We start from the raw sequence: 21,520 nt of genomic DNA, 5'->3' as shown, positions 1-21,520 counted from the left end.
ATTTATTCTATGTAGTAAAACTACATACAGTCAGTCAAATTAATATTGGGACACCTTTTATAACGGAATAATTTGATTAGAGCTTGATTAAACGGTCTTGAATTTGTTCAGATGATCTAAAAAATCTAAAAAAGTCATCTAAAACAATTCAAGTCGTTTGGTCTAGTTATGAAAATGTTATTCCGTTTTAGAAGATTAACCCTTGCGTTCCAATAAAGGGGTTTTTATTTCCGACATGTTACCGTTATTAGGGTTTTAGGAGTACAAACGGTACCCTACCAGCAATGATTTACCGCATTTTTAAGGTCTCCACTTATGAACCCCTATCCTCCGAGTGTCAGTGGTCGTTTTCCACCGTAGCCTTGCAGCATTATTTCAAAATAGAATTTTGGTGAAAACAATGGATACCTCTCAAAACGAATTAATTTGTTTCTAATTACATTAAATTAACTAAATTTCTTAAGATGTTAAGACTAGTTTACTAGACAATGTTTAAACAAGTTTCTGCAACATTGCAATCGAGTTGAGAATCAGAAAAACATATAAAAGATTAATAGAACTTTGAACTTTGTTAAACAGAATCTACAACTCAGATTTAAACAATGCATTTTCTACACTTTTTCTGCTACACGTACATCTTCAAATTGCGAACAGTAAACCACGATAACGCAATATAATGGCTACGCAACTTGTGGAGAACTACCCTCCAAATTCGAACCAACATCGTATTCTGAGAGTAGCTCTCCAATAGCGTATCCATTTGAAAGCAAGCGGCAACATGGCCGCTAACGAAAAATTCTGCGATACTCGCCGACAGTCACTCTCAAGACTGTGTGCCCTACTGTATTTATATTTCATGTATGAAAATATTAATAGTAATGTATTTGTTTCATGTATGTACAGGTTCAGGAGTTGGCAACTTTGGCTAATGCAATGATGGCTTCTAATATTAAAAATATCGAAAATAATGGAAGTATTGACAGAAAAGTTACGAAATTAAAAATCAGGGATAGCAAATGCAGTAATTATATGCATATGACATCTGATGAACTTGTTGAAAATGAACATATTTCGTTTTGCAATGAAAGCAACAAAGATATTTATTGTAATAAAAACAAATCTTTGGAAACTAATACAATCACTGAATTTTCTGAACAAGAAGTGGAGCATACACTGTATAAGGATTCACAAAATATTAATACCAGTACAAAACACATTGACACATTGTTTACTGTATCAAATTCTGCTTTACGAATGAAGAACCAAAATCGCTCTCCGATAATAAATTGTACAATATCACAAGTACCAACTGAGTACTCTAAAAATATAATAAATAATGAATTATTATGTTCACATACTACACTAAAACCTACATTGTATGAACAATGCAGTGATCTCTCAAACATTGAGGAATGCGAAGATACTTCTTCATCTGTGTCACAAACTTGCCTTCAAGGAATTGGAAACGATTTTACGCAATATGCCTTTGATAATAACAATGTTACTAGTAACATAGAAAAATGCATAAAAGTATATAGTCACAAGAGACATAAATCTATGGATGAAATAAAAAGGAATAATGTACTTACAAATGTGAATAATGTAATGCATAATCCATCCACTGATTGTATAGATTTATTAGATGAGCCGTCCACTAATGATATACCAGTTACTCTTCTAACTTCATTAGACATGGAAAGTGCTGAATACATTATAAGTTTAAGTACTGAAAATATTCAGTCTATAGTGGGAGCTAAATTTAATGAGCAGAATAAATTAAATATCTATCAAAACGACTGTCAACATATTGTTCAATACAGTAATCGAGAAGATAATATAAATAAAAAAGAATTAAATACAGGTCATCCTGAAAATTCAAATTATATGAAACCTATTTTACGAAGAAGTTTACGAATAAACCAACATGACCCAGATGGCACAACAAACAGTAATGAAATTTCCAAAGAACATAATAGAAGAGAAAAATATTTTAGAAAATCTAATTCTTTAAATAAGTTAGAAATGTCTACCAAAAGAAAACGTAAAGTAAAAAGTGTAGATTACAGAATTTCAGAGCAAGGTATTAACAACATTCTCCATTTAAATAAAAAAACATTTAAGAGCTCGCATAAAAACAGAACAAAATTAATTAAAAAGAGAAATGATAAGTCACAGCGTGTAACAGTTAGTAGAAGAAGAAAAGAGCAATCAATTAAGATAACAAATAGAATGAAATGTGATATATCACAAATGACAGAATTAAAATCTATTTTAACACCATCCAGGTTAAATACAATGGAACATGTTAATCGGGCATTATGGGGAGATATGTCAGATTATTCAGAAGATTATGAAAATAAAGTAGATTTAGATGAGTCTGCACTTAATACAAAAATTCCATTTGCTGTAGGTTTGTTGCCCCTACGTACTGCTCTTGAAAAGATGCAAGCAACACCGGATTATCAACCCCGTAAAACTCGTTCATCGGTTGTCTCAATAAAACAAGAAACTAATTTCTTTAAACAGAAGAGTTATACATATTCAAATAAAATTACTGCCTCGACGAGGCAACATTTTTCTACTAGTCATCCAAAGGAAGATGCTAAAACAGTTTGTCGTATCCAAATTAGAGCAGCTCCATCAGAATATATGCAAAAACGAAAAAAACATTTCACAACAAATATGGCTACATTAAAACCATCCGCTATTATAAATAAACAATGACAGACACCATTATACAATTTTCTGATCCAAGATTTTTATGTGAAATGTATATAAATGTTTTATTATTGAAATGTTAGAAAGCATACGTTATTTTGATTAAAATTTTATCTAATTTATTAAAATATGAACTGTTATTTTCACATAATGAATAATCTAACTGAATAGCTATAATTTAATAAAATATAAACATATTTTACAATGATTTCTCTAATAGATACAACTTCAGTTTCTATCATTTGTAGAATCATATTCTTATACAGAAGTATTCATTTTAAACAACGTACAACGACATGTATAACTACAGTGATTACACATATTCAAATAAAACTAAGTATAAAATATTTATACACATTTAAAAGTCATTTATTGTGAAAAAAATACCTGCCGACCTTTTGATCTTGTGACTGAAGAATATGTTTAGATATGTTATAAGATGTAACACGAGGTCTATACTACATCTCTATACATTTAGAAATATATATTTTTAATACAAACATATTTGTACATAAACCATACCATAGATGAGAATAGTATGGAATAAAATTCATGCATAAATAAAACTGTATGATTGACTTTTTGATTTTGGAATGCACTATATTCTTATTTCTCTGATAATTTACATCTATACTAAATAAAAATGCATTGTATATATTAAGTATAGTAAAATAAAAATGTTTTTGGTTTATTTGGTGAAATGGAAAATATTAACACAAAACAATGATGAAGTAAAAATACTGTTTATTAAAATATCTCTGTAGTGTTCTTAGACCTTTTTATGACTTAATCATATTTTTATTTCCTTCACATTTTTATTGTTTTCAAAGACAAATCTGTATTTGATACAAGTATAAGAAAATAATTACTAATTACTTCTTTCTTAACAATATTTAAACATATAGAAAATCTAAGGACTACAGAAGGATTGAATATAAATCAAATGTAACCTATTTCTTGTAATATAACTTTCTGAAAGGTTTGAAAATCGTATGTGTATATATATTTTGTATATAATTTATGTATCTTATTACACAGATTTATATAATTATATATATATATAAATAAGCTGTCTAAACATTGAAATCTCTTCTAAAGGAGTGATATTATAGAAAAAATGTTTCAATTACAGTTGTTGATATAGAGAGATGCATTATGCAATATAAGTATTTGTTGGAGTTTTTCTATTCGTTATGATGAGAGAAATTTCAAAGACAATTTTTTTTTTCAAATGGAATGCTGTGTCTTTGTCTACATAGTATGATAGTGCATTTTAAGGTGAATTCGACAAATTGTTATTTAAATTATTTTATTTTATGGAAGCTGGTAAAATAGTAAGAAAGCAAGTATCAGATTACAACATGCTTCTGATGCTATCGCAGCTATCCATTAAATCTATTTGAACTTTTATACAACAGGAACAAAACACATTGTAATGTCTTTATAGCTCTGTAATTTACGTAGATAAATTACAAGTGCATATGCAGAAATAACACCAGAAATATTAAAAGAATATTGAAGTAAAAATTATCAAATAACTGGGTGAATATGTGTTTATAACAATGATGGACGTATGGAGAAGGTATCCGAGAAAGGAATTTTTAATAATTTAAAACACATAGTACAAATTGGTACGTATAAATAAATATAATTAGTTTGTAGACTTGTTATTAATTATTTGTTAAGAATTTCTTTAATAGTCTGTTTCGTTTCAGATGCACAGAAGATTAAAAAATGAACACAACAGTCAGGAGCATGTTGTGATCTGACTCTTGTTTTTTGACTATTTTACAATATTCCATGAAAATTTATGGCATTAATTTGTCTCAAAACGCACTTACCATGCTACATGTATGATATAGAATACCATTTTAAATAATTAAATTAGTTCTAAAATCTCACTTGTCATTAAAGGCTCTCATCGAGGGTACTTGCACGCAGGGTAACCTCATGTAGAAGGGCTCGAGAATTGTGATTCGGGCCTGGCCCGATCACATATCGTTTGCGTATAGCTGTCTATACATTGTAGCAATCCTCATTGAACGAAGTATACATAGATACAAAAACAATACTTCTACAACAATACTTCTTGTTCCAACCGCTGATATAAGATATTCTATAAAATAAAGTTTCTATGGCATCAATCTATAATAGTCTACAAAGCTTCATATAAGCCAACTTAACTGCTGTCGCAGTAGGCCATTAGTAATATTAAATATTTGTTTGAGTTCATGGCATTCATTAGATTCATAGTGAAATATATACATATATAGTCTTCTCTGTCCTAAATGGTGCTTCAAGTAAGTAATATATGTTTCCTATTTCAAATGATTTGCTTAGTAAGTTAGCTATTACTGTCCACAAAATTTTGACTGGGACAATTTTTGATTAACCATTTGGCTCCAATAGTTTTCATTGACCTTTGTCAAGTCAAATATTTACATAACCTGTTCATATACATTGAAGATTGAGCAATCGCGTAGCCCTTATATACCTTTCCAGTTATTAGGAATTATAACATTATATTGACTTACTACATGAATTAGTCTCTTCATGTAAAACAGGGTGTTGAACCTATTTGAGAAATTACTATGAGTAGTAACTAATTTATTCTACAGAATGGATAAATAACACAGAGGAACTCCCTGCGTTTTGCCTCAATAAACTAGAAAACTTTACTTCCATAAACAGCCCTAAGTTTCCTTCCACAGGGCATCAAAATGTTTTATCCTAAAAGTAAGTCATCGCCACCTTGTTATTACACATTGCCCAAACATTATGTGTCTGAATATTGCAACTTTAACTTTACTTTAAGTGGTAATTATAGACTCACTACCATAAATCTCCATTTGAAACCATTGCTGTACAACTAACGTTTTGTTTGGGATTGTGGCGACTAATAATAAGATAGGTATTTGAGTAAAGTCACAATCAGAAAACAATCACACAACATCTATACACTGCTGAACCATAGTAAGTGGTTCATACTTCCAGTGCAACCACAATCTGAGCTACATATTAATTAGAATGTATGACAAGAAATAACACTGAATCAATTTAAAAAATTATCAATAAATGTGTTATTTAAACATTTGAAACATGTCCTTTGGTTGTGATAAATAAAATATATAGAATCAGTTTTATATCTTGATATACTTTCGATCAATCTTGTGCAATTGTCTTTAAAATTAATTTACACTGCTTTTGATCTTGAGTGTATAGTTCTTCCAAAGGAGTTGCTGGGGCATTTATAAGCAATATTTTTAGTAATGTCTATAGATTTTTAGGTCAAGCTAATTTCAAGCTGTGTAGGCAAACTAATCTCAAATAGAAAATTTTTGAGCATCCAGCCAACTTTTCACACTTTTTGCTGTATGCTTGGAATACTGGTTGTGTTGGAAAACAATTTCTTCTTCTCAACACAACATACCTAGCATGTATTATGGCAAATATTCTTCAAAAATATTTTTGTACATACACTAGTTCATAATTTAATTGATTTTGTTTAATGGGCTCACACCATTTGTCATAAAACACACCTATAACATCAGGGTTAAATTTCAATATTTGCTTAACTATTTGCTTCAATATTTATTATTTTAATATTTGCTTCAATATTTGTTTCAATATTTGCTTAACATGAGATAGTCTAAGAGTTTGCCCTCTTTGTATCCAAGCCCAATAACATCTGTTAGATGACATGATTCCAATTATAAATGGACATTTTTCATTCTTCCATGCAGAAGTTAATCAAGCTTTAATAATGATCATTAATAACGTACTACATTTCTTAAGAGCTTATCACATTTTTCACCAGTAAATTTGCATCTCTTTTAAATAATTCTACAGTAATACTCACCAATATTGTAATATAATGAATAATATACTATTTGTCTTACTTTCCCCATATGAGACATGAACAACAAACTGTACTTGAAGAGAGAAACGATTCTTTTTATTGTGTTAGATGAAATTGACTTCATTACACTTCATTTTTCAGCCAATAAGTTCACAGTGCAATTAATAGTAGTAGAGCCCTTGTTGATGTAAGAAGTTGATGATCAAGTTCAATATATACTCACGTACCCAAGTCAATTTCAATAACTAAGTTTCATTTCAAGGGTTTCAATTACTACCCCAAAAAAAATCTCAATGATTATACTTGAACTGTATTAATTTTGTACAAGTAGATATCGAACCCTGGAGTTAGTACTTCCAGATTTTGAAAGGGTACTTAGAAGTACTTTGATGTTGCAGAGATTCGAACCTTTTATAAGAGCACTAAAGTACTTATAGAGAATTCGAACCTATCTCGTAGAAGTTCGAGTATATTTGAAAGTACTGTCTTCTTTTGTCGAAGTACTTATATTGGATTCGAACCTTTCTCATATAGGTTCAAGTATACTTGCAATACACTTGATCCCATTCTTAAATATACAGTTAATATAATTTGTTCTATAACCAGTTCAACATAGTGAAAAACTATTTTTTGATATTATGCTTAACTTACTACAATTGAAAAAATATAGATTCTAAATACTGAACAATTGTTTGCAGTTCCTAAAACTATAAGCAATGAATTAGTTGGTTTTCATTCAGTTTTTACCTTATGTTTCGTTCAACAATAAATAACAGATTCATTGAAAGTGTTTAGAAATAATTTAGCTTTATTCCTTACTATATCTCCTCTATTTTCCTGGTTTACCATGCTGACCAATTCTGCAATATAAACGCGAAACACGAATTTTTGCCCCCTTTCACTGTGTGAGCCATCCTGGTTGGTCAAAAAAACTATTAGCACAATATTCGTAATTGCACGTATAGTATTCTGTGCCATCACCAATGTAATAACTAGCTACTATGCGTCTACTATTATTTAATAAACATACTAATATTTTGTAAGTAAAAATCATCCTTATCTACCACTGGTCTATCCTTCTCATAAAAGAATTGAGTTAGTTACTGCACAGTAATAATTCTATTAATTCTATAAATTCTACCTACTGATGTCTACTACATTCAACCAAAGTAACACTGCTTTTCATTTAAAATAGACAAAATTAGTGAAAGACTATGTATATCTCATCTAACTATTTACGTTACAGTTTATTGTTAAATAATGTTAAGAAATCTTACATTTGATTTCTTTTTCACTGTAAATAAATTTCGTACGTTATTAACAATAGAACTATAGATTGTATCAAAATGGCTGATTTCTTATCTCCTTTGTTACAGTTTCTGAATTTATAAAAATGTTTCTCTGAGAAATTTTTTGATAAACTCTTCTATTCAAGAATGTATTATAATATAAATTGTACGAAGTTTGAGTAAAACCAATCTTGTTGTTATTATAAAGTAATATGCATTAGTCATGTTTAGGTTTCGATATTCTATTGTTAATAATCGCGCGTATATTATATTATATTATATTATATGATATGATATTATATTATATTATATTATATTATATTATATTATATTATATTATATTATATTATATTATATTATATTATATTATATTATATTATATTATATTATATTATATTATATTATATTATATTATATTATATTATATTATATTATATTATATTATATTATATTATATTATATTATATTATATTATATTATATTATATTATATTATATTATATTATATTATATTATATTATATTATATTATATTATATTATATTATATTATATTATATTATATTATATTATATTAATATTATATTATATTATATTATATTATATTATATTATATTATATTATATTATATTATATTATATTATATTATATTATATTATATTATATTATATTATATTATAATTATATTATATTATATTATATTATATTATATTATATTATATTATATTATATTATATTATATTATATTATATTATATTATATTATATTATATTTATATTATATTATATTATATTATATTATATTATATTATATCCTGCATTACTACGTTAAAGTAGTGCGTGGAAATGCTGGCAAAACGAATCAAAATGATAAGAAACAACGGTTTCGAAACATTTTGCAATTACCTGTGAAGTAACCATACGCTCATTTGCTCCCTTTTCAGATCTACATTTTTATGTAATATAATAAAAAATACGTTATATTATTATATACGTTATATTATTGAATGTAAACAACCAATTTTTAAAAACCATAAAATTGTGACCCCGAGTAGACTCGTTATTGTACGGCGTGTTGTTAATAAATATTAATAATTCATTATATTTTAAATGCGACATACGTTTGTAAAAGCAAATAAATCTTAGAAATTTAAGATAAGAAATTTAATTTAATAATATGTTATTTAAAAACAATTATTACAGAACTATGAAATTCATTACTACGTATGATATGAAAATTCTAAATTAATAAAATAATTTGTGTATATTCCACCATTACTATTTTCTTAAAATAAGCAGTTACTATAGTATACATTGTATAATGTAACTAAATTGTTTATTATAATAATCAGATATTTTCTAAACATATTTATGTATACATATACATTTTAAATATATTTTTTCTTCTGAAATAAAAGCATTTAAAAAACTTTTCCAGTCTTATATCTTTCATAATAATAACAGTTTTCTCTCCAATCTCACAGTTGTGAAATACAATGATTTTTCTTAATCACTTGACCCACATAGGGTTTGCACATATAATCCTCATGGTTACTTTGTAATATCTCACTTGGATTTTTTCTACTTTCTTTCTCCGTTTATATCTACATAATTCCATCTTAAATAAGAATATCTTCATTATGAAGCTGTATTTTCCTTTATATGTCTCATTATGTTCATATTTGTTGGAAAAATTATTCCAAGATATGAAAATTCAGTTATTATTTGCAAATCCTTCAAAGCCCATAGCACCTTTTTCCTTCTTCCTATCCTTATATGGTGTTCTATTATTTTAGATTTCTTCGTGTTCAGTATTAGTTGTTGTCTCCAAATATTTCTTCCATCTTCGCATCAATCCTGTTGCAATTCTTCTATCAATAATATTAAGCGTCGGCATATGTGTACATTTAGAATTACTCAATCTTTTGTTGTTATTCTTCCAAGTTTGTTATTTTTAAAAATCTATTCTATAGCTGTAGTGAAAAAGCCAGGCTCAGAGGATATCTCTATCTCAAGCCATTTATTATTTAAAACTCTTCTGTTTTACCTTCTTTGATATTTATATTTCTTGTCTCTCCTGATAAATTTGTTTTACCTGCTCTATTGATCCTTTCTTAAACTACATTTGAAAATGTGTTCACATGATTCATTTCTTCTAATGAAGTCAAATGTAGCTTTTAGATCTGTGAAGAATATGTAGACCTTAGACCATAGAACTTCCAAAATCCTGCCTGTGATTTAGGTAAACTTTTCTTCCTTTCTCTTCCTTTATTAGCCTGTTAATTAGTAACAATGTATATATTTTATATGTCATACATAAGATACTGATATTTCTATAGTTCTGCGGATCGTCTTTCCTGTATAGCTTCATAATACCTTTTATCAGTCATTTATGAACCTTTTCTGTGCTCAAACCTTTCAATCTCTTCTTAATATTCTCCTGCTAAATAGTCGCACTTCATTTTGTATTGCATCTCTTTCTATTGGTTTTCTCTTTTTTAGTCTCTTAATTTATATTTCTACTTCTTTGTCCATGATTTCTATTTCTCAACTCTTTGTTCCTGATACCTCTGTTTTCTCCATCCAAGCCATCCAGGAATTTCTTCAAAAGTTCCAATATTTTGGTTTGTATTTATTTTCTTCTTTTTATTTGTCTCTCAACTTTGGTTTTCTAATCTTTCTTCTTTTTCCTTGTTTCTGTCATTCATAGTGGATTTTTTTTAACTTTAGTTACACCTTTAGATACTTTGTTTTAGATATTCCTGTCTTTCTATTTTATCTGCATTCCATTTTTTATAAAATCTCTTCACCTTCTTCTTACCTCTATTGCATTTTCTATCTCAACAGCATTATTTACTTATTTTCTAGTTCTTTTACTTCCATGCATTCTCCTTCTTTGTTACTTTTTGTATTTCAAGATATATAATCCATTTTCTTTCTTTCATACATTTTTATGATTTTTCTCTTGTCCTATTTACTACCTTATCCTTTAATTTGTTGATCAACTACTCATCTTTTCTTCATTTCTTGTATATATAAATGCTTCCCTATGTTTTGTATCCTATCCTCGCACTTATCAATATACCTTTTTTCATTTAATCCAGCACATCTACGAAAACTGTTGTTAATTTACCTAATTTTCTGTTATTATACATATATTTATCAAATGTTTCATAATTTGTTTTAAATTTTAACCTTTTTCAGTACTACTAATTCTTTTATACTACTATATTCTAGCAAAAGTGGATTAACTTTTTTTTTATCAGTCTCACCAATCTTCACTAACAATTTTATCGAAACATATCTAGAATTAATTATTAATTAAAAAGATTTGTCAACCTACTATCTGTTTGAAGATATAAAAGATCGTTTACCATGATTGAACGTTTCGAGAACGTATGTAGTTACATTATGTGCGTATATGGCATAAGTACAATAAAAATACTATGATTTGTGCAAATGCACATAATACGCTTTAAATGCTTTTGACATTGCGCAGCGCATAAATACAGACTAAAAAGAAGAAACCTGTATTTATTTATAACTAGTAATGTGATTGGACGTTGTAATCCATACTACGATATGTGTTCAATCGATTGTAAGTAAATTACAATTCTCATCAAGATAGTTCTACATTCTTTTTACTGATTAATATAACAATAGGTACAATCATTTCATTTCAAAGTATAGTATTGACTTTTTCTTACAGATTTTGTTAAATACGAATTTGAAAATCGTTTTCCGCTGTTAATCTCGATTTTTGAAAAAATTTTAAATTATTACGGAGCAACGTCGAATATGACGTTCAAGATCGTGGTAATTAACGTTATTATTGTACTTTCTCAGTCGAAAACAAAACTTGACTCATATTTTGCTTTGACGATTTTTAAATATCGCAAAGTGTAGTTCAATTTTGTTTCAAACTCTTAAATTTTGAAACTTTTTAAATGTCAAAAAATGTATACAAGACGGACATCCTCCAGTCTTAAACTAAAAATTTTACAACATAATGCTTGTCATTTATCATACGTACATATAAATTACTCAGGTAGAAACGACAATAATTTGAATCAATAATTATGGACGTCATAGTAGAAGATTTTTTACTGCTACGCAATAGACGAATGGTAAACTCAAAGAATGTTTTAATAAATTCTAAACTGATTCGCAGTAACATTTTTGGATGTTTGTGAATTATAACATATTTATGTATTATCTAATATTAAAACAAGTTGTATACGTATAGGCGTAATGTACAATAAATTATGAGGTATTTAAGTTATTCAATATGAAATGTCTCTCAGTTTTTATATATGTTATTACTGGGTATGTTATTCAGTTCTATAAAACATTAAGCTTTGTGCAATTATTATTTATTGTAATAGAAAACGTCATACACATCCTTAATAAGCATTAGCATTACATGAATCGTAATCAAATTACTTTCGTGCATTCCCTGGAGATTATATTATAATATTTAAAGGTAAATCTGAATGAAACAAATTTACCGATGTTCGCAAAACTTCCTACATAATAGGATGGCTATATCATTAACAAGAATAATTTTTAATGTCGTATGTTCAGTATACATAGGATAAGAAAAGTTAGTCAGATGAGTCCATGCTCAGTATTTAGTGCTTAGAGGAAGACAAACTCGATGAAGCCGACGCAGCGCACCTATAGTGCAATCAATGAACGTATATTGATCTCAACCCTTCACGAATTCTATACCTACAGGGGCGGATCACATAAGCACTAAACGTAGACATTGTCATTTAGTGCAAACATTACATTTCATTATTATAATCACTACTACAGCAACAATATTCTTTAGTACTAATGGAATGGTAAATATAAATATAATAATGTAAAATATAAATATTTTATAAAATAAAATCCAAACTAAATCACTTTTCTATAATAAGATAATGATAAATTCTTTTATAAAATTATAAACAATCGTAGTTGTTGTAATTCAAATTGTACATAAAATTTATTTACCAAATTTTGTTAATTTCTTGAACAAAGAAGGTATTTAGTTATATACGACACTTACATGACACCTTAATTCATGTCCATAACATTTCGTGCGCACATGGGTGATACATACTACAACAAATCCTTCAACTTCATTCGACAAGAATGTATATAAAATTATATAATTTAATCAAATCCAATAATATATTCTTTTATATAGGAAATACAAATTTGATAAGAACAGTACGAACTATAGAAAACTGTATATTAACGTTAAAAATTAAAATTATAATTAATATTATTAATAATGTATTGTAACTTTTATTTTATTTGGACCCATAATCTAAGTCTTAATACAGATCTAATAAAAAAATACCTTAAAAATTCCTATAAAATAAGAGAGAGCGCATATATACATTTCAATATTAGTAAGTGGTGAAGTAACATTTATCATTGTGTTTATTTGTACTAAACTGATAGTTTCTGAAATTGCAATGGATTTTCTTTGCAATATTATGCAAAATAAAATTAGTACGTATTCACAAATGTAATTCTTTAACTTACACGAGCGCCGGAACCTTGAAAGTGATTACGGTAACGGATGCAAACAATTTCTTCGTTATTAACGAACATCCGAAGAAGTATAATTTGCGATATTTATTCGACACAACACATTTATTTATCAAAACCATCATTAGACTGATTAACATTATTTAAATATAAATGTGCGCAATTATTAGCCAAACATAAAAGTATATTGTACTAGATGCACTGAATTTAGGCGCGCAGAAATAATGTTCGTTTAATTGCCTAAAGATGTCCTATCGATCGATGCCGCGAGTAAGAGAAAGAACAGGATTGGTCGCTTCGAAAGTAGTTGCAGACATGTGTTTCGTTTCCCGCCTTGTGGGTTGTTGTTGTGTGGGGGCCTCGCCAGTCCGGTGAGTCGAGTGTTGAGTGTAGAGAACATAGGACCTAGGCCAGAATCGAACCGCCGTTGGGTTGGCTCCTCGGTACGGTGGTGGCTCTGTCCGACTGGTGACCGACCGTGGTCCGTCCGTCATATTCCCGGTTTGAAAGCAAGGTTGCGACTAGTTGTTGCGACGCAGGAAGGTGCAGTGGTCTGTGTACGGAGTTATAAACGGATCTACCGGCCATGGAGAAGCGGATAGAGCTGGAAAAACGGGGTAGAACCCCCGGTGAAGTAAGCTGAATAAGCCCCACTTATTTTACTCAATCGCTTTCCTCTCGATACGGGAACAGATATCCGCGGATTGTGTGTTGCATGCTTGCTCCTTTATCGTGTGTAGTTCCTAGAGCGGGTGCTGAATCGTGTTTCCTCTTCGCGCGACACCGACACCACGCACTCGCTTTGCAGCACGTCACTGGCTTCTCGAGATCACACACGAAAACTCTGATTTTTTTCTCCACAGTGACCGCGTGGCTCTGACGATTTATCGTGCAAGACGTACTCTTGATACCGACACAAAATCTTACAACCGCTATGAAAGTAACAGGCATGGCGTGGTTTCCTTCAGTTTCCATCGCTTCCTAACTTACGCTAGTACTGCTCGTCTTACTTTCCTTTCCCTTAAAATTTTCGTCATGAATTCCTTCTTAATGTTTTGGCGGAAAATTTGAAGAAACTATTGGTTGTAAAATAGAAAGGTATGGTAATTGATTGGCTAATCGAATTCGACAAACAGTCGATTAACCAATAGTTCATCAAGATTTCCGAAGTTTTTCAATACTAGCACGAGATTCCTACTGATTTAACGAGCATTTCTTATCATGCTGTTGGATTGTGATATGTTGTAGCATTGCTTGAAAGCACTATAATACAAACGATTATCTTAATTATGCAAAGCTAAATTAATTCTTTCATTTTTACGTTAAGAAAAATATGTATTACGCAGTACAAATTATTATACTTTTTGCATTTTCATGCAAATAATAAAAGCATAATTATCGTGGTTGGCATAGAAAGTAAAACATGTTTAATCAATGGAGACATTCCTATCATGCAATGGCTGATTTTTTTACTGGAACCTAAGAAGATAAAATATTGCTATAAACATCAAACTTTTGAAAAATATTTATTTAAACTTTCAATTAATTGATAGCATGATCGATGTCATTCGGTAACAGGTTGTTTTTTTGGAGGTATATACCGTTTTATATGTATATTCTTAAAATAAATTTTGTTATAATTTTTATAACAATGTTTATTTTTATATTAAATAAATAAAGATGAAATTTTTATTATACCAATCTTTATTTTTATATGAAATAAATGAAACTAGAATATTTGTATAGAAATTTTCCATAAAAATTATTGCTTTTTTTATATTCACAACATATTTGCTTTAAAAAGAAATGAGAACAGTGTTGGAGTAATAGATTTTCTGATTTCAAATATATGTATACCGTACTATACGTAAATATGATTAAATTGTTGCATAGTATAACTGTTTCTATAAATTTCTATTTATGAATTATATACATAGAAACAAAAGAATAATTTTTTAATTATAAGTATTTATTGTTTTCATTATATCGAAATAATGTTTTCATTGGAATGTTGTAATGCAATCTAGAAAGATTTTAAGAAGGTAGTGTTTTGAACAAATTTTGATACGTAAACGTGCCTATTGACAAGTCACGATTGCTTACATACAAAGTATTATTATGTCAGAGTCTAATAGTCCTTTGACCGCGATTTTCGATGCTGCGAGAATCTCAATCTATCAAGGTCAAATGACGCCTAGAACGTAATGAATGTACCAAATAATCGAAACGAAATATTATTTTTTACTTACTCCATTTCTTTATTATACATATACACGTATAATATTTAATCTTATTCTCTCTTCAATGAAAAACTTGTAATAGCTTAATATACATATGCTATTATCGCTTGATTGAAAACAATGTTATGTCTCTAAAATATTTTATAAAATATATGACGTGTATTGTAATAATTCGAAAAAACAGTAGTTTAAATTAATTGATGACAAGACCTTTTTATAACTTTTTCTTTTTTCATATACGACATTAATAAATAACCACGATATTAAGTGATTATTTATAATATTGTCGTAATAATAGATTTTTTAATTAAAAAATATGCGACATTTTGTGCATTTTGCATGTTTTTTTGTACATAATAAAAGTATATGATGTGAATTAACAGTCAGCGGGAAGAGTGATGCGTAATGTGATGTGAAATGCGTGTGCAAGTGGATGTCGCCATTGTTTTGCAGTACGCGCGAGAACAGTCCAAGGGACTGTAATTGAATTTTGTTCTAGTTTTTTAAAATTCTACGTATCTCAATACAGATTTAATGTTTTGAAAATCCAAAAATAATATTAATGAATCGTATATGAAATTTCTTTATAAATTTCATCTATAATCACGTTGTATGGCGTGTTACTGATCACTGTGCAGCCATCTTGGACGAGTCCACTCTTTCACCAATTGACACGCGTATGATTTGGAATAACGGGAACCTAGAAAACTATTTTCCACATGTTTGCATTATTTTGCGAAGTTCTTCACGTTAATTAGCTAACACTCAACACCATTACCTTGATACTTTTTAGTTTGTTAAGATGAAACGTGGTTGCGTGGGCGGTTACAACGCGTTAACCACCAGCGTAGCGTTGCGATGCAGTCTATCTAACAGTGCCGTAACTACCATATTGAGATCCTGTAGACAAAACACAATAATTTTATTTTTTTAACATTTTTCAATACTGTAAAACAACAAATTTTTATGGTAGTGTATTTATTGCATCTACTATAAATTTTATTTCACTTGAACTTACTTACAATGTTGGATTTACAAATGGTTAGGATAGAATAATTACTAAATATCCAAAATACAATTAAAACGTGAAATAATTGAACAGACAGATGCCATTAGTAAAATAAATCTGTATATTTAAAAATGGATATTATATGAAAATGCGGTATAGACAATACCAAAAATAGTTAAATACTTGAGTATAAGGTTAAACATTAAATATCTTACTAAATAAATTTGTTATTTTTGTTTTATGTATGTAAAAAACGGTAAAATAATTGAAACAAGAAATTATTTTAATGTAACTGTTAAGTATCATTCTCTGCATGCTATGGACATTTTTTGCAACAATAATTTAATTTATAATTTAGATTACTTATTTTAGTAAAAATATTTCGAATATTAAAATCAAATGTATTTTTTAAAATTTAGTTATTGTCTTATGTGTAATGTATTTCCGCTCCAATGCGTTACGATATTTTCGTTATCATTTTTACTGCGATCAGTGTTCCATAGGCTACATAATCATTCAGTTTGTTGAAATGTTGAATAGTGAATAGGCCCCAGGTCTAGGGAATGTCACTTCATGGATGCCTACAGTGATCTACATATATGATTGAACGCCTGCACCACTATTTTTGCAGAAATTTTTTATTTTTATAAAAAGTTTAATTAATTATATAAATATTAAATATTAAAGAGATCGTTACAACATTATGTCGCTATTTTTATAGAAATAAAAAATGACACCTCTTTGAGAGGAATCGAGGTTATGATACATGTGTATACACATTGACAGAAGTACTAATTAAAAACTGTAGGTATTATAAAATTATTTAAATTATCTAAAAATGGCATAATAATCTATAACATTTAAACAATTTGTAGTACATGTAAAAATTACATACTTGTAAATATGTAGTATTCAAAGACGCGAGTAACAAGAGCAATTTTGATTCTTCAGAATAGAGTTTTCAAACCATTTTCTTAGTTTCCAATAGTTTTAAAATGATGTAGTATAAATTTTGTGATTAGCAACACTGCAGGCGTTGCGTCGTGATAAAAACCTAAATGTAGTCTCCTCACGGACGTAATACATGGAACTGTTCTGTCTGAACACATAAACACAATAAACCATGTTCCATGAAGTGTTTATCAATAAAACTTTGTTGTTTAGCCGTACAGTCTACGATAAGAATACGCAAACTTAGTGTGGCAATAGTTTGTCATTACTAGTGTTCTTCTCAATAGTAATATTGCATTATTCTTTCACAAATTTGTTAAAAGTATGATTAATGAAACTTTATATTTTGTAAATTAATGAAAGTGTACATACTCTAAATATTACATACTAATTACACATTATTTGCACACATGGGTATATATAAAAATTGTGTTAATATTGAGAATGGACATTTAGAATACACTTGTATCACATTTCCTTTATTGACACTCATTATTTATTTGTCGTTAGCTTTTTCAAGGTTGCTCAACAAGATGCGCATCGTCTTTTCTTTGTCTCACTCATTCCACATGTTTTTTCGAACTGTACTTCTTTTACCTAGTTTTAATTCTCATTCACTTTTCTTTTGTTTCAATCATTTATGTAAATACTAAACAGTATTTTTCTGAAACTTACTGTTTATTCGACCTCTAATTGTTATTATGAAACATTTTACACATATTAACGCTTTAAAATGACGTAAAACATTGCTTCTTGAAGTAATGTCGATAAGAGAATTATACATAACCTATATGTATATGTATACTGTAACTTTTGAAAATAGTACAATTTTTTTTTATTAATTTAAACAAATTTATTTAAAAATTTTATTTTTAAATAAATATTTATTTATATATGACATTCAAATAGATATTAATAAATATGTCAATTGCACCTCGATTATAAGTATATGGAAGCTAAAAATTCTTTTAATTATTAAAATACTAAAAATACCAATATTTATTCTCAATATTATCGCGTATTATACTAAGATAGAATATTGGTGAATACAGGCACAACTGTTTAGTACAAGCATTTATAAATAATACAATATTAATTGTTTCTAAAATTACCCATTTTTATAATGTTCTTAAAGTAGAAGAATGAGACAAATTTATTATATTATAACCTAATACAACTTTTGTCATATATCTTTCGATTGTTAAAGTACACAATATTTTTCAATGGCTAGGAATTTGAACATTTTTTAAAGAGCTTACATCTTTTTAAGTTGTATTTATATTTTATTCATAATTATTGTTTCTTTAGTTTAAAGATATATAAAAGTAAAAAAATTTACAGTGTTCATTTGATGCAATAAATCCTTAGCATATGACAATAAGTTACAATCTAGTCAACATTAGAAACAACATTTCAAAATTTCTAATATTTTTTATGCATACATGAAATTATTTTATCTTTAACAAGTAGTTTGTAATACTTTCTTCCATGATGAAAAATAATTATAAACAAAAATTAGCTTTATCTACATAAAGTTAATATAGTTCATTCCATTAGATTATCAGAAGTATCATTAGAATATCAGAGTATCACATACTATTTAAACATTTTTGAGTGTATGTATTGTGATGTTGCTATAGGTACTCGTATACATATTTAAATACTTTTAAGTGTGTACATACAATGCTATACGCACTGAATGAATTTTTGTAAGAAACATAAAATGTTAGATAAGTATTTGATATAACTAATAATTACAAATTATTTGTAATTCATAAACCGCATGTATAGTATAAGCGCTAAAATTTGAACATATACTTAAAAGAGAATTCATTATATTTGATTATATTTTACAATATTTATTTTGATTTGGTGATTATTAACAAGGAAACACTTTTATGCATTTATGTATTTTTATTCTTACTGAGATAAAGATGTGATGAAAACAGCATAAAGGATTTTTTATGTGCATGACGATGATGCTGTGATGGAAGATAGTCCAATTAAACGAATTCAAAAATTTTTGCAATTGAGACTTTAGTCTTATCAATGATGAACGATCTGATTAAGAATTATGAAATTATTTGAAATCTTACATGGAGATTTTGTATTGAGAATCATTTGCATCTGATTTTTTATTACAAATTCTGATAATTACCTTTTGTCATTTACGTGTTAAATGTATTGTGTGGTAACTATATATCAAAACTGATCTCCTCGACTTTTGTTGTAAAACAAATATGTTTACAACTGTGCTTCACATTATTTTTGGTAAGAATTGTAAACAGATTTTTTACTGTATGGTACAATTTGCATTTTATATATAGGGAATTTGACTAAAAAATTATTATGTGTACATAAATACCATATGTAGGTACATACAACGAAGCTTAAAAAAAAAAACAAATTACAACACAATTTAAAAATGGATAATTTCTCTATTTTTGGTAAATCCTTTATTTTTATGTAATTTTCTTAATTGTATTTGCTTTTTATTTTTTAACTTATTTTTCATTCTAAATAAGAGTTGCAGTGCTTTTTAAATAAACTAACATTTAGTTTTCATTGCTCCAGAATAACTGTTTGTCTAGAATATGCAAATACATGAACATGTAAGTAGCAGAAAGCAAAATAAATTAAAGCATTCATATAATTCTGCATTTGGTATTCGATTCAAAAATTCATATTGCTTTCAATAACTTTTTTAATAAACTTTTACCATGGAAAAATTAAGAATGATATATTCTTCCAGTTAGATATGTCAGAAATATTTTCTTAGTTTTACAAATAATTCATAGAAAAATTTATATTTACTGGAGATTGGTATTTATGTGCGTAAAAATGATAATCTGCTTGTTTGTTTGCTTTTTCTGATTTTTAAGTTTTTTCATGTTTTGAACAAATGGACATCAATTGAAAATTAAGTGTTATATGTACTGGTAGCGAAAGAAAAAAACTGTTACTACTAATTTCCAGAATGACATGATCTTGATGTCATTTGATGAAGTATAGATAGATCAAATAAGAAGCTTACTATGTAAAATATAAATCATACAAAAATTATTTACATTGACACGTTAATTTAATTGTCTATCACTTCTAGTCAAAGAGATTCATTATTTGATAGATGTATGTATTTTATTTGAAGTTTCAACAGATAGTAAAATTAATATTACAGGGGTGTTAAAAAGGTCAATTTGATTATCATAAAATTCAACAAAGTATCAAAGAGGTTATATAATATTTATTATATTTATTAGATTAATTATAATATTAATTTTAATTTATTAATTATATTATAATATCAATATTAATTATATTTATTATATTAACATTATCAGAAAATTATATAAAAACCGCTATTGCAAATTAAATTTATTTATTCTTTTCAATAGATGATTACTACAGTTATATTGATTTACTATGCTTTTATGTCTTGTAAACAAAAGTTCTATATTCGCAACCACAACAATGGTATGTAGGGATAAATTTCATTAAAAATAATTTTGTATTGAGTATTATGGTGATAATAAGAAGTACGTGTATTATAATTTAAAAATATTCTAAACCATTTAAATTATTGTTTTCAGTAACTCTCTTTTCAGTTTAAAATTACGTACGTATTAAAATTACGTACTTATTTATAATGATGACACAGTGTTTCATTAATTGTATTATTTATGTGCGATTGTATTGAATTGTTAGTGTATATAAACAATAATTTTATATTTATAGATTGTCAGAACCTTACTTATTAGAAATGTGGATTCTTTGCAGATAACTGCTATTGTTTACTGAAAATACTATAAGTATAAAATTTATGTGATATATTATTACAGTATTAACAGAACATTTAAAAAAGGGATTTAAAAAAGGGATTATAAAAAGGGATATTTTCTTTCTTTCTATAC

General features: G+C 27.6%; 2 protein-coding genes and 3 long non-coding RNA genes across 9 annotated transcripts in view; 3 read left to right on the top strand and 2 right to left on the bottom strand.

Moving 5' to 3' along the window:
- LOC117227940 (uncharacterized) overlaps positions 1–3,304 on the top strand; it is a 28,524-nt gene extending 25,220 nt beyond the window's left edge. For all 5 annotated transcript variants that reach the window (XM_076523872.1, XM_076523870.1, XM_076523871.1 and 2 more), the window contains one exon: positions 904–3,304. In XM_076523872.1, coding sequence (XP_076379987.1) covers positions 934–2,724 — 1,791 coding nt within the window. In that variant the 5' untranslated portion in view covers positions 904–933 and the 3' untranslated portion in view covers positions 2,725–3,304. The remainder of the gene's footprint in view (positions 1–903) is intronic.
- A 5,872-nt stretch (positions 3,305–9,176) lies between these two features.
- LOC143259869 (uncharacterized) lies at positions 9,177–11,578 on the bottom strand. The gene is made up of 2 exons (XR_013033893.1): positions 11,237–11,578; positions 9,177–11,166 (listed from the first exon to the last, which is right to left on the bottom strand). It is a non-coding gene; the product is annotated as an uncharacterized LOC143259869 (long non-coding RNA).
- LOC143259870 (uncharacterized) lies at positions 11,329–12,231 on the top strand. The gene is made up of 2 exons (XR_013033894.1): positions 11,329–11,460; positions 11,572–12,231. It is a non-coding gene; the product is annotated as an uncharacterized LOC143259870 (long non-coding RNA).
- A 1,526-nt stretch (positions 12,232–13,757) lies between these two features.
- The window catches only part of Mapmodulin (acidic leucine-rich nuclear phosphoprotein 32 mapmodulin), a 32,486-nt gene continuing 24,723 nt past the window's right edge, over positions 13,758–21,520 (top strand). The window contains exon 1 of the mRNA XM_033483491.2: positions 13,758–14,043. Coding sequence (XP_033339382.1) covers positions 13,996–14,043 — 48 coding nt within the window. The 5' untranslated portion in view covers positions 13,758–13,995. The remainder of the gene's footprint in view (positions 14,044–21,520) is intronic.
- On the bottom strand, positions 15,644–17,864 carry LOC117227937 (uncharacterized). Its single transcript, XR_004492195.2, has 3 exons — positions 17,554–17,864; positions 16,428–16,549; positions 15,644–16,357 (listed from the first exon to the last, which is right to left on the bottom strand). It is a non-coding gene; the product is annotated as an uncharacterized LOC117227937 (long non-coding RNA).

This window comes from Megalopta genalis, chromosome 7 (assembly GCF_051020955.1).
Source record: "Megalopta genalis isolate 19385.01 chromosome 7, iyMegGena1_principal, whole genome shotgun sequence".
Taxonomy (NCBI): Eukaryota; Metazoa; Arthropoda; class Insecta; order Hymenoptera; family Halictidae; genus Megalopta; species Megalopta genalis.
Note: the sequence above shows the minus strand (reverse complement) of the source record. Positions and strands in the feature narration are given on the sequence as shown.